Consider the following 13,608-nt stretch of genomic DNA (forward strand, 5'->3'; position numbering starts at 1 on the left):
TAAGTGTTTGTTCTTTTGATAATTTAGAGAACTTGTCTGATACTTTATTAGTATATATTAATATGTTTATGATTCTAGAAGAGTACAGAAAATCACTTTCAAATCTAAGAATTTTATGAGAAGTTTATGCTAACATGCAGTATGACCTCAAATCTCAGGGTTATTTTTATGTTTTGCAAGACAGAGAGACTTTTAAAAGCAAATTCATACCTATATCTTGGGAATATGCCTTTATGCATTTATTCTATGTGAAGAACACTGAAAAGAGTACATGAAGGGCAGACAGGGAGGTGATTTGGGGCCCCACCCCTGAAGATACTCAAGGTCAGGCTCAACAGGGCTCTGAACAGCCTGGTGTAGTTGGAAATGCCTCTGCTTACTGCAGAGAGTTGGACTAAATGACATGTGAAGTGCCTTCCAACCCAGGTCATTCTATGTTTAACAGTTTAAGCTTCCTACAAATGCAACTGATGAAGAACTAGAGTTAGACTCATCCGTGACTGAAATTAATTTTTTGAGGAAGTTTCTTGACTAAATTTATTCATCTTACACTAAATTGTGTCATTTTTTGTAGTTAAAAGAATAAACATTTAGTAACTGTTCTTAGGATTTCCATAGATAAGAGCAATACCAGAAATGAATTTTCTTTCAAACTGTTTACCATCCATTTTATTTCAGCAGCATGTGTGTCTGTCCTTGCCCCAATATCAGGTGTTAGACACAATGTAGCTTGCTTCAGTATCTTTATTTTCCTCATAAATCAAGAAAGAGATAAAAATCTAGTTAAATTGCAGATTTTCAGGAGTTTTGGAAAATGGAGGTTGTATTCAAATGTGATTTATTTAAATCTGCAAGTTTACTGGGTGGCTCAAGGAAATCTAAATTAACACCTGTGTTAGAAAGTTGTACAACCAGAGGTTACTACTCACAATTGGTACCATGTGTACACTGTTACCTCCAATACAGGAGTGTCAGAGTTATGGCTGACCTCAGAAATGAGATTTGGACAAAAGACAGCAAAATGACCAACAAGCATCTGTTTGAGGACAGCAGAGTGACTGTGCTATATTAGTTAGTTTGTACTTCGTGGGATCATAGTTTTGGAAAAGTGCAAGAAATGGTGATTTGAAGCACAGTGGTTTGAGAAGAGAGGTGAAATAAATGCATATTCCAATTCTTCCCTTCTCACCTGGAAATACATAGAATCATAGAATTGTTTTGTTTGGGAATGACCTCTATGATTGTTGAGTTCAACTGTCAACCTGAAACCACTATGGCCATTAAACCGCATCATAGAGTGCCATGTCCACATATTTCTTGAACACCTCTAGGGGCAGTGACTCTACCACCACTCTGGGCAGCATATTGCAATGCCTCACCATTCTTTCAGTAAAGAAATGTTTTCTAATACTCAATTCCCTGGTGTAGTTTCAGGCTATTTCTCATCCTGTTACCTGCTGCTAGGGAAAGGAGGCCAGCATCCTCTTCACTGCGGTCTCTTTTCAGGTAGCTGTACAGAGAATAGTCTCCCCGCAGCCAACTCTTCTCCAAAGCAATCCTGGTTCTGCAGCAGCTTCTTGTAAGACTTATTCTCTAGACCCTTCACCCTGCCCTTCTCTGGATATGCACCAAGACCTCAATATCTTTTTTTGTAGTGAGGGGTCCAAAACTGGGCACAGTATTCAAGGTGCAGCTTCTGCTGAGATCAAACTACTGGTCACACTATTCTTGATGCAGGCCAGCACGCTGATGGCCTTTTTGACCACTTAAGGCACACTGCTGGCCTGCCATCCAGCTGCTTGCAAACCAGCAACCCCAGGAGCTTTCTGCTGGGCAACTGTCCAGCCACTCTGCCCCAAGCCTGTAGCATTACATGAGGAGGTTCCATCTCAACACAAGGAGACACTTTTCTGTGATGAGGGTGATGTAGCACTGGAACAAGATGTCCAAAGAGGTTGTGGAGTCTCCTCCTCTGGAGGCTTTCAAAACCTGCTTGGATGCATTCCTCTGCAGCCTGCACTAGGTGATACTGCTTTGGCAGTGGGATTGGACTCAATCTCTGGAGGTCCATTTGAACTGTAACATTTTGTCATTTCATGATAGATTATTCTAATTTGTGGTTGTAAGATGTAAGTCTGTTCCTGGTAGATGTGCACATATGTATCTTTATGATGGCAGCCACATAAGCTGACACAAAGTACTTACATGGACACAAACAGCACCAGCAGTTTGGCAGTTCAAGATGAAGGTGTGCTAGTGACCATATATATAGGTATAGGTATGTACAATGTGGATCCATCCAACAGCTCAGTTGGGGTCTACCCAGTGGCTGGTCTCTGGATCTTGGTCACTCCTGTTGCTAGCAGCTGGTCTTAGCCCCTGAGGCTCCTAGTCCAATTGCTGATATAAACTGCTATACACATGAACACATGTAAACAAGGATGCCCCTAGTTTCCTAGCAGCTACCCTGCCATGGTCTTGCACTTACATACACATGTATATGCATTTGTGTCCAGACATGACTGAACCTAGCCAGAACTCCTCTAGTCCACTTGTAGCCAACTCCAGTGGTTATGCACTTAGAGCCATTAATGCACACAAATACATTCTTGCCCCAGAGACCCACACACTGTCTGGTTTCTTTGGAAACTGTATGGAACTACACTGCTCTGTGCTATAACCTACTGCTCCTGTGTTCATGCCTTTAGATGCCCTCACCCTTACTCTCCTCTTTCCCAGACCACTTGACTTATTCCCACCTAGTGCAGTTGGATTCACTGGTATGCCTGCATCCATTCCGGTCACTATCACACAGACATATAATTCATATCCTGCAGTCTCTTCAGTTATTTATACCCATGATCATGAACCCTCTGGCCTGTGATTCCAACCTGAGTGCTGGCAGCCAGACCTTCGCTTGGTTTAGGTGCTTTTGTGACGTGAAGTGCCATTTCAGTTGCTGGAGTTTCACTTAGCTCTCCTCACTCTGTTCTTTCTACTTTTGCCCATGTGTCCATGGGCCTTCCCTCCTGTGGCTTAACTGTAGTTGCTGGCATGTGCATGCACTTTCACACTGAACAGAGAGTACTTCAGCAAGGAGAGTAGTTAAAATTGAATTTAATAAGAAAGTAGAATAGACTGTGCTGATGAGATGCAAGGCATGAAAGGGTAGATGTACCAACCATTGAACTGTTTAAATATGCCCAGCTTTTTTTAGTCTGCTTATCTCTCTTTTTTTCCCCCAACTTGTTCCTCCTTAGGTCACATAGCTTAACAAGCTTAGTTTAGGTGACAAGTTTAGGTCATAATGCTGCTGTACTTAGAGCTATTGCTCTAAACAGTTCTGGGTCTTGGAAAGCTTTATCCAGTCTTTGAGATGCTTCTGAAAGGGTGAAAAATCATTTGGTTCAGTCAGATCCTTAGTGCATGGATCCTGATGATGTCTTCTGAAAATGTTTTGCCAAACTTTTCCCTGTCCTTAAGGTTTCTTCACTGAATCTGTCTGTACAATTTGCAACAGTGCAGTAGAATAAAATACATTAGCTCATCTGAGTGACTTTGTATTTGAGTGACTCTTCTGCCCAGAAACGGCTGTTGGTTTTGCTTTGGGTTTTTTCCTTTATATATATATATATTTTTTTTTTCATCTGGGGCTGAATGCTCTGATACAGGGAAATGGGAGTGAAGAAGCCATAGAACATGTTCATTTGTTTGAAGAGAAGGAAAGGGCGTTTTATTGTTTACATAACTGCTTTGTGATTTTTGTTTTTATGAGTACGTGCTGACCTCAATTTGATTTTGTGCATTGTGTCATGGATAGTAAGAATACAAAAAGTGACCTAATAAATAATTGGTGGTATAGAACAAAAATAAGTCTTGGTCAATAACTCATGTAGTTTGATGTGCTTATATTGATAAACCAATTAAACAAATCTGCTTGTGTTCCTCAAGCCTAATGTGCCCCTGTTATGATTAGCTTTATAAAAAGGAGCATTTTAACTTGAATAAAGGTAAATGGTAAAAGAACAGTGTAGTCACGAAGCTCTAAGTGCTTCCATTTCTAGTCACAGAGTGGTTTCAAGGAAAGGAGGCTTTCTTTGCACACCTGCAGTCATTCAGTGCATAGGCCTCTTGTGGTCAATGTTGATTGCTGCTTGTCTATAGCTGAACAACAAATAATTTAGTATAGTATAACCTTCTGTGATTTAATATATGCTTTTTACCAGAATTGACACAAAGATACATCTTGTGATAGTGACAGTAATTATAGCACAGCTGTAGTTGAGGGTCTTTCAGAATTTTCCATTATAAAACCCCAATAGTTGCTTTATGGTTCAAATCTAAAACATGTTTTCACTGTTTCCTAGGCATACAGTGGCCATGAGGTGGTAAAGAGAGCTAAACTGAATACCTTCCTCCCCCAAAATCATACAGAGTTGTTTTTGGTTTTTTTTTTGTCTTTGAACATTGTGTCTTTGTAGCATGCTTATATTTGCTACAGCTTTTGAACGCTTTTAGTAAGGCAAAGATAGGTTCAATACCATTTGCATTTGTCCAAGACATAGTCATAAATGTTCTTTTAATCAGATTTAAGTCGTGCAAGTTAGAACACTTTAGCAGGAAGTTATATTCTCTTTCTGAAAGTATTAATTTATTTCCAGTTTCAGAGTAAACTAAAATGGGCATGTTCAAACCTTTGGCTATTGCAGTTTAGCCTACTTCCCTTAAGAAGAAAACATGAGCAGTGGTGAGTGGTCACTTGCCACATTTCAACTTCTTGGGTTACTCAAAGCTGTATTTACTAGTTGATTCTATAAAGCAGTACTTTGTATTATTAGCTTTCTTCTGACTATATTGTTAAATAGGTAATGTTGTGGCATCTCAGGGAGTTTCTGACTGAAAGAATTACACCAAATCGTAAGACACTTCAAAAGTATGTGAGTATCCAGTGATAGATTAGCTTTTTTCTTCAAAGAAAATGTTGTTGAAAATGTACAGTCTAGGACTTTCTAAATTACATAAATAAAAAACTTCCTGATAAAAAAACCTTTATTATGTCCATTCTGTTTTTCTTTCCAGATAAAAAAGCTTGTATACGTTTATCTGATGCGTTATGCAGAGGAGCAGCAAGATCTAGCGTTACTGTCCATCAGTACTTTCCAGCGTGCTTTAAAAGTGAGTGACTACTAAACTTCTTATTCAGAATTATGAGCTGGTATCATACAACAAAATAAAATTAAAAAAAAATCTGTATAAGTGCAGTCTGGTAAACCAAAGCATGTAAATATCTGTTTGATAAACTAGTTTCAAGTTAAGTCATTCACAGTGTTTTTTGTGTGCTGCCTCAGACTTCACCAGGAAGATAAAATGACGTGAAGTAAAATGACTTCACTAAGAAAATCAGCAGATTGATGCTTTCAAATTTACGTGCACAATATTTGATTCCTGGAGTGCCCGTTCTTTTTCCAAGGTAGCTTCTGTATGTAGAAGAAAGACCCCGTTGATATCCTGAACCTGCTGTGTTCATTTTAGTTTATGTAAAAGATTTTTGTGTGCAACAGAAAATTGGATCATAAGTAAGATAGTAGTACCTGAATTAAAATACTCATGGTGTTGTGCATGCTACATTTTTTATTCAAAACTCTGAAGAAAGAGAATTTTGTACAGTTTTCATTTCAAATTCAAGTCACAATGTAGAATTGGATTAGAGAAAAAAGATTAGCATTGCCTTTTAAGTATGACTATGCAGAAAAGAAATATTTATCGAATCTCCATCCATAAATTTGGCCACTTTTATAGAAAGTTTTATTTTCTTATTCTGTACTCTTATAAGGCTACTTTAGCTTCATAGTTTGTCATGTCACTGTCGTGGCCCGGACCTTGCATCTTGTTGAAAAACACTGAATTAGAGCACCACAGTTGTGCAAAATAGGAGCATCCCACAATTAGCTAAAGAGCTTTCTGCCCTTCTCCTGCCAGCTTTTGTCTCAGTGCCACATGTACTACCTTCACTGTCTGTGACTGTCATGAAAAGCTACGATTAAAATTACTTTGTGTCCTGTGTTTCTTTTTTTTATGAGATAGGTATACAGCAAACACTTCTCATGGTATACCTTTTCAAAAAGCTGTGGATAGTAGGAACAAAAGAAGACAGAGTAACTCAAATGTTGTGATTGAGTAACTCAAAAAGAAGTAGTGATGTGGCAAGGAGTTAGATTTCCAAGCTAACTTAGATTTTCAGCAACTATAGAAATTGCTAAGCCTGCTGGAAGATAAACAAATATAATTAAGTCTTTCACTTCATTTTTTGTAATGTTTCATTTCTAATTATGTAACAAAGATTACGGTTTGGCTTTGTGTGGAGATTTCTCCCCATTCATTAAAAACCTTTTAGTTCATTTAAACTTGTATGGCTGATGGTGAACTTCACAGACTGATAAGAGCAAGTAATTTTTCCAAAAGCTGTCAAGTTAAGTGTTTTTATAATCCAGATATTTATTACTCTGAAGCGGTGAAGATGTAGGAATTTTGAGAGCTTAGATAAAATCATTAAGTAATACCTGTCTTAAACCTCATGTTACCGACTATTTTTGGAAGAAATGTTCCTTGGTAACATCTAGAAGACAATATACTCAATTAATGCTACTGCTATTTCAGTTTCCTAGATTGCAGAGGATTTAGTCCTTGGTTAATCAGCTTTGTTCCAACGTGTCTGAAAACAATGATTAGTGGACTTGATTTTTCAAGCTAACCCTACCATTGTAAAAGGGAAGCAAGTACTAGGATAAAAGAAGAGAGGGTAGGAAGTGGAAGAAAACCTCAAAATATTTAGCTTGATGTATTGACATATTCTTAAGAAAATTGTTTTTTGTTACGAGCTTCAGTTTATATCTTGCAGTAAGGAATCAAATGCATGTAATGCCAAGAACCTGAGTGAGTGCTTTGCAACTGAACCACATTTGCACTTGACGGTCCTTATAATTAAGTAATAAATCTGAGCTAGGTTTTTCAGAATATCTGAATTCCATTTGGATTGCAGAAAATTATTTTAAATAAAACATTAATTTCTTTTATCCATCATTCCTATATTCTACTTGATAGAGTGCATTGTGTTATTGTTTTCTTTCGACAGATTTCCACATCTTCATAACATTTTGGTGTTTTTTTTTTTCTTTTACTTTTTTCAGTTGGAAATTTCTTTTGTGAAGTTGGGTACATTTTATTATTAGTGTTGCCTCAGTGTAAGTGATAGTGAGGATTACATGTAGACACTGCAGAGAATTTAATTATGTGTTTCTGCACTTATTTTATTTCTCCCGTTCTCTTCTGTTCTTTAGGATCCTAATCAGTTAATTCGAGCAAGTGCTTTAAGAGTTCTATCCAGTATCCGTGTCCCAATTATTGTTCCTATTATGATGCTTGCTATTAAGGAAGCCTCTTCTGATTTATCTCCTTATGTGAGGAAGAATGCAGCCCATGCCATCCAAAAACTGTACAGGTAAGTAATTCTATCAAACACTGAAAAGCAGTTTTAAGATAGTTGTGGCTGTGTTTTTAAAGACTATTTGGGGTATATGTGTCTCTGATAGATCTATTTCTTAAAATGTATGAAGAGTATGTAGACGTTTCATCACTCAAATGATTTTTTTGGAGCTCAGACAAGTCTGTTGCTTGCTAGAACAATAGGGTAGCTATGAAGAGATACAAAATGAAACTGAGCCACTATATTTTGTTTTTGATATACCAGTTATTGTCATGTGTGTGGCAACTATTTTGATAGGTATTCTCAGAATCAAAGCTTTCTCTGTTCAGCTTCTGTAGCTTTCACAACAAAGCATTCGTTGTGGTTTGCAGTGCAGGTGACAAATACTAACCCATTGAATTTTTATCTATACAAATTCTTCCAAGTCTTCCACTTTCTTCTTCAGAAATTTTTGTTGTGAAAGAGTTCTTTTCAAGAGGTGGGTGCTGTTTTACAGAGGTGGGGGCAACAGAAGCTGTGCCTTTCCAATGTTAGGACAGGGATTTATCCTACTATTTATTTCCCTTTTATTTCGTGTGTCCCAAAGAAAGGAGAATGCGAGGTGTAAGTGGGTTCCAGATTATGTATCATGAGGCTGCTGCAGTTGCATCTCCCCTTAAGTCAGTCAGTAGTGAGGCTGAGCAAATATTCATAATAGGCACACACACATACACCACACATGCATGCAGTCAGCTATACAGAGCCAGCACAATCAGAAAGCTGCACCAATAACCCTATCCTGTTGCAGTCTGTGCTAGTTTGGAGCTAGCTAGAATGTTTTGATGAGGAGAACTAGATTTCAGGCTGTGAAAAGGAAAACAGAATGATGTATGCTTTCCTCATAGGCTTGCTGAGAGACACAAGAACAAGACTCCAAGCATAGATAACTCACTTCTCCTTGGGGCATTACCTGAGCTGCTTCTCTCTCTAGCCTCTCTGCTGTTTCTCTGATCAATCCACTTTGCTTCCTAATCCCCTGGCCAAACCTCCTTTCTTCCTTGGGACTGGGGTAAGGTTGAAAGAGGGAGGGAAAGAAGGTGGAAGGGTGTTTGGAAGCCCCTCCCGGGGACTCAGGTTTCTGGGAGGGGAGTTGTGTTTCTGTATTACCTTTTGCCTTGTATATTTCTGTATAAAACTGTATATACTGTAAATATCTGCTTGTATATTCTGCTAAGCTGTAAATAACAAGCTTCATTCAATTTCCAGAGCTGGCTGAGTCTAGTCTTGTGATTTCCAAAGTGCTGGGGGGAGGGTAGCACCCAAACCATCACAGAGTCTTAAGCTGATCAGGTTGCAGGCCCATTAGTGGATCCACCTCTAATGATGCTGCATTGCTCAGTCTTTCAAATAATAGTCTCACCTGTTGCTGGCACTGACACACTGTTTGCAGCCTCCCAACATTTACAGTTACAGAAACTCCTCTATCAAACAATGACACACCTCCACTCTTTCACTCAAACACTATAAATCCCGTAGTAACTGAATTTAGACGTTCAAGGCTATGCAGTAACAGGTCCTTATGTTGCCTCATCTTCAGCTGTCTCCCACTGGGTGGAGAGAAAGATGGGAGAGAAATAGAGACTGAGACAAACAAACAGGTATCTCAGCCAACCTCTAGACTTTAGTCTAATACTTAACCTGGATGCCTTGATTCCTGAGATACGTACATGTCCATTCCAGGCCTATGGCTGCACTTCCAATACCTGGCTTCTGAAGCCAGGCTTGGTAGCTATGCAGTCTGTTTTGATATTCTCTAGTAATCAAATGTTGACATGAATACTTGCTTTGGTTCTGGTACTGTAGTTGTTCCAGTCCCTTGTGGAGCTTTGACCTCCATATGACACAAGCACACAGGATGTACTGGCTTACCCAGAACTGATTGTAATCATTGAGTGCAGAACAAGGTCAGACAAGTGTACTGAGCAGCAAACTGTTTACATAAAACTGGCTCCTTTGGCCACAACAGCCCCAAGTAGTGCTACAGGCAGGGGACAGAGTGGCTGGAGAGCAGAAAGGCAGAAAGGGTACTGGTAGATAGTAGGCTGAACATGAGCCAGCAGTGTGGCCAAGAGAGCCAATAGCATTCTGGCCTGTATCAGGAACAGTGTGGCCAGTAGGACAAGGGAGGTTATTCTTCCCCTGTACTCCACACAAAGCTGATGGGGGGCCTGGAACACAAGCCCTGTGTAGAGAGGCTGAGGGAGCTGGGGTTGTTCAGCCTGGAGATGAGGAGGCTCAGGGGTGACCTCATTGGTATCATTGGACCACGTGGGACCAGATGGGATCCATCCCAGGGTGCTGAGAGAGCTGGCAGCTAAGCTGGCCAAGCCGCTCTCCATCATTTTCCAGCAGTCCTGGCTCACCGGAGAGGTCCCAGGAGACTGGAAAATGGCCAACGTGGTCCCCATCCACAAGAAGGGTCGGATGGAGGAACCTGGGAACTACAGACCTGTCAGCCTGACCTCAGTGCCAGGGAAACTGATGGAACAGGTTATCTTGGGGGTGATAAGAGCGCACCTGAGGGATGGCAAAGAGCTCAGGTCCAGCCAGCATGGGTTTAGGAAGGGCAGATCCTGCCTTTTTAACCTGATCTCCTTCTATGATCAGGTGACCCTCTTGGTGGATATGGGGAGGCCTGTGGATGTGGTCTATCTGGACTTCAGCAAGGCCTTTGACACTGTCCCCCACAGCAAACTGCTGGCTAAGCTGTCAGCCCATGGCTTGGATGGCAACACTCTGTGCTGGGTTAGAAACTGGCTGGAGGGCCGGATCCAGAGAGTGGTGGTGAATGGTGCCACATCCAGCTGGCGGCCAGTCACTAGTGGTGTCCCTCAGGGATCAGTGCTGGGCCCCATCCTCTTTAACATCTTCATAGATGATCTGGATGAGGGCATGGAGTCAGTCATCAGCAAGTTTGCAGATGACACTAAGCTGGGGGGCAGATGTGGCTGGGTTGGAGGGCAGAAGGGCTCTGCAGCGGGACCTTGACCGCCTGGACAGATGGGCAGAGTCCAAGGGGATGGGGTTCAATAGCTCCAAGTGCAGGATGCTGCACTTTGGCCACAACAACCCCATGCAGAGATACAGGCTGGGGTCGGAGTGGCTGGAGAGCAGCCAGACAGAGAGGGATCTGGGGGTGCTGATTGATATCCGCCTGAACATGAGCCAGCAGTGTGCCCAGGTGGCCAAGAGAGCCAGTGGCATCCTGGCCTGCATCAGGAATGGTGTGGTCATCAGGAGCAGGGAGGTCATTCTGCCCCTGTACTCTGCACTGGTTAGACCACACCTTGAGTACTGTGTTCAGTTCTGGGCCCCCCAGTTTAGGAAGGACATCGAGATGCTTGAGCGTGTCCAGAGAAGGGTGATGAGGCTGGTGAGAGGCCTTGAGCACAGCCCTACGAGGAGAGGCTGAGGGAGCTGGGATTGTTTAGCCTGGAGAAGAGGAGGCTCAGGGGTGACCTTATTGCTGTCTACAACTACCTGAGGGGAGGTTGTGGCCAGGGGGAGGTTGCTCTCTTCTCTCAGGTGGCCAGCTCCAGAACAAGAGGACACAGCCTCAGGCTGTGCCAGGGGAGATTTAGGCTGGAGGTGAGGAGAAAGTTCTTCACTGAGAGAGTCATTGGACACTGGAATGGGCTGCCCGGGGACGTGGTGGAGTCGCTGTCCCTGGAGCTGTTCAAGGCAGGATTGGACGTGGCACTTGGTGCCATGGTCTAGCCTTGGGCTCTGTGGTAAAGGGTTGGACTTGATGATCTGTGAGGTCTCTTCCAACCCTGATAATACTGTGATACTGTGAACTACCTGAAGGGAAGTTGTAGCCAGATGGAGAGCAGTCTCTTCTGCCAGACAACCAGCAATAGAACAAGGGGACACAATTTCAAGTTGTGCCAGAGGAGATATAGACTGGATATTAGGAGGAAGTTCTTGCCAGAGAGAGTGATTGGCGTTGGAATGGGCTGCCCAGGGAGGTGGTGGAGTTGCCAATCTAGGAGGTGTTTAAGAAAAGACTGGATGGGGCACTTAGTGCCATGGTCTAGTTGATTGGATAGGGCTAGCTGATAACTTGGACTGGATGATCTTGGAGGCCTCTTCCGACCTGGTTGATTCTATGTTTCTAAGATTCTATAATCTGTACCTCTGTTTTCCTACACGTGTGCCACATGATGTTGTCTAGATCCTTCTTGTTCTTTGGCTTTCATTTGTCCCGTAAGCATGCTGTTCTAAGTCTTGTGTAATCTCAAAACAGCTTTGCTGGCAGCTCGAAGTAAGTCTCATAGCCCTGTAGCTAGTGAAACACCAGGCTCTGAAAGGTGCTTTGTAGAGACAGGTTCGTTTAGGGGCCAAAGGCCAACAGATTTCAGGGCAGCTCTTTGGGCAGGGGTTGCTTACTTGTGGTGCTGTTACTTTTTAGTTGGTTCGGTTTTGTTTGGTGGTGGGCTTTGTTTAGGGGTGTTTTTGTTGTGTTGTGTGGGGTTTTGTTTGTTTGGCTTTTGTTTGTTGTTGTTTTGGTTTGTTTTTTGTTTGTGGTTTCTGCTGTTTGGATTTTGTGTTTTTTTTTTTTTTTTTAATAACTGAACACTCTCATGTCATAGTGCTCCGAGTAGCTGGCTCAAGATGGTATTGAAGTTTCCCTCTCTGTACTCCTCCGTGTGCAGACAAGCCTTTTATCACATAACCTTAACAACAGGGAATGGATATTAAGTTCTTTTTTAATATTTCCATAGTTTATTTTTTGTTAGCCTCTGGATCTAGCACATAAGACTTTCAGCTTGAATTAATCTCTGCACATAGCATATTCTGTGATTTCATGATAATTCCAAAGCTGGGGAAGTAATGGTCCTTTAGTGTCAACAAGACAGGGCAGTGTCTGGGCAGTGGGCTGTTTCATGGAATTGTATCTTCAGTTGATACTTCCATTTCTTCTCTTCATTACAGACAAAGTTTATTTTGCTAGTTCAGATTAAAGAATTTATTGATGACTGGTGCAGAACTGGAAGACTCTGAAACCTGACTTGGTTACTGAGAGACATTTTATCCATCCTTCAGCCAATCTCCATATATGTCTGCATATTCAGATTTATTCTTTCTGATTTCATGTTTGTGTGGTATCCTATGCAAGATTTTGAAATAATCTTTGCAAATACCATAAAAAGCCATTTTTAGTGGTAAAAAGTACAATGCATGGTAAAAAAAAATAGTAAAATCTTGAGAAACTGGCCTCACTCCTTTCTAGCTTCCATGATTTCTTGGCCAGTAGTAAAATGGACATCTAGTTCATACAACAAGGGAAAAAAAGTTGGAACTAATGTTCTATGAAGGTTTCTAGTGGTTTGGAGTGCGTGTACAGCTGTCAAAAGTTTTCACTTCATGCTAACATCCTAGACATTATAATACAAATCTTCAGATTGCTGAGGCTTCAAATTCCACCATACCTGAACTAAAATAAGCTTCATGATTATTTGCAAGTGAATATGTAGCTAACAGTTGTGTCCTTGGTAGGAAGATTTGGGACTACTTCTAGAAGGCATGTGGTCTTCTGCTGTCCCATTTTCAGAATTTGCTTACATAAATGCTTAGCACTAATTTACTGAAGGACCAAAGGAGAGATTTTTCTGGATCACTTGAAGAACCAGCAGTACTGGGATTCAGTGAAGAGGTTGTCAAAGTTAACCTCCTTACAGGAGGCTCAACTCATTTGCCTGCAAATAGGAATAATTTAGAGACTGTTTCAGCAGGCATCACAACTAGTAGCTCCACAATTCAGTGGTACAGATTATATACTGGTGGCAAGGCTGTCTTCCCCTGCTTATAATGACTAAGTAATTTGAGAAGACTCATTTTTCAGTTGGTTACAATCAGAATTTTGGAGAGGATGAACTTTTTTATATACTCTTCTACATCTAATTACTCTTCTGCAAACATTTAAGTAAGAAGTAGTAATAATTTGTTCTAAGTTGTGCTTGCGTGCTCCATTTAATGTTTGGCTTCAGTGACTTCTCTACCTGCTTGATAGTCATGTGGTGCATTTAGTGCTCCAGTTGGAGTTCTGGATTCAGGTTCGATACTCCAATCTTCCATGCGTTTAG

At 41.2% G+C, this 13,608-nt stretch overlaps 1 protein-coding gene across 2 annotated transcripts in view; it reads left to right on the forward strand.

The window, feature by feature from the left end:
• AP3B1 (adaptor related protein complex 3 subunit beta 1) overlaps positions 1–13,608 on the forward strand; it is a 179,346-nt gene that overhangs the window by 24,528 nt on the left and 141,210 nt on the right. For both annotated transcript variants that reach the window (XM_064176486.1, XM_064176485.1), the window contains exons 4-5: positions 5,080–5,175; positions 7,338–7,498. In XM_064176486.1, the coding sequence (XP_064032556.1) occupies positions 5,080–5,175; positions 7,338–7,498 (257 nt within the window). The remainder of the gene's footprint in view (positions 1–5,079; positions 5,176–7,337; positions 7,499–13,608) is intronic.

Source organism: Pogoniulus pusillus, chromosome Z, assembly GCF_015220805.1.
Source record: "Pogoniulus pusillus isolate bPogPus1 chromosome Z, bPogPus1.pri, whole genome shotgun sequence".
Lineage (NCBI taxonomy): Eukaryota > Metazoa > Chordata > Aves > Piciformes > Lybiidae > Pogoniulus > Pogoniulus pusillus.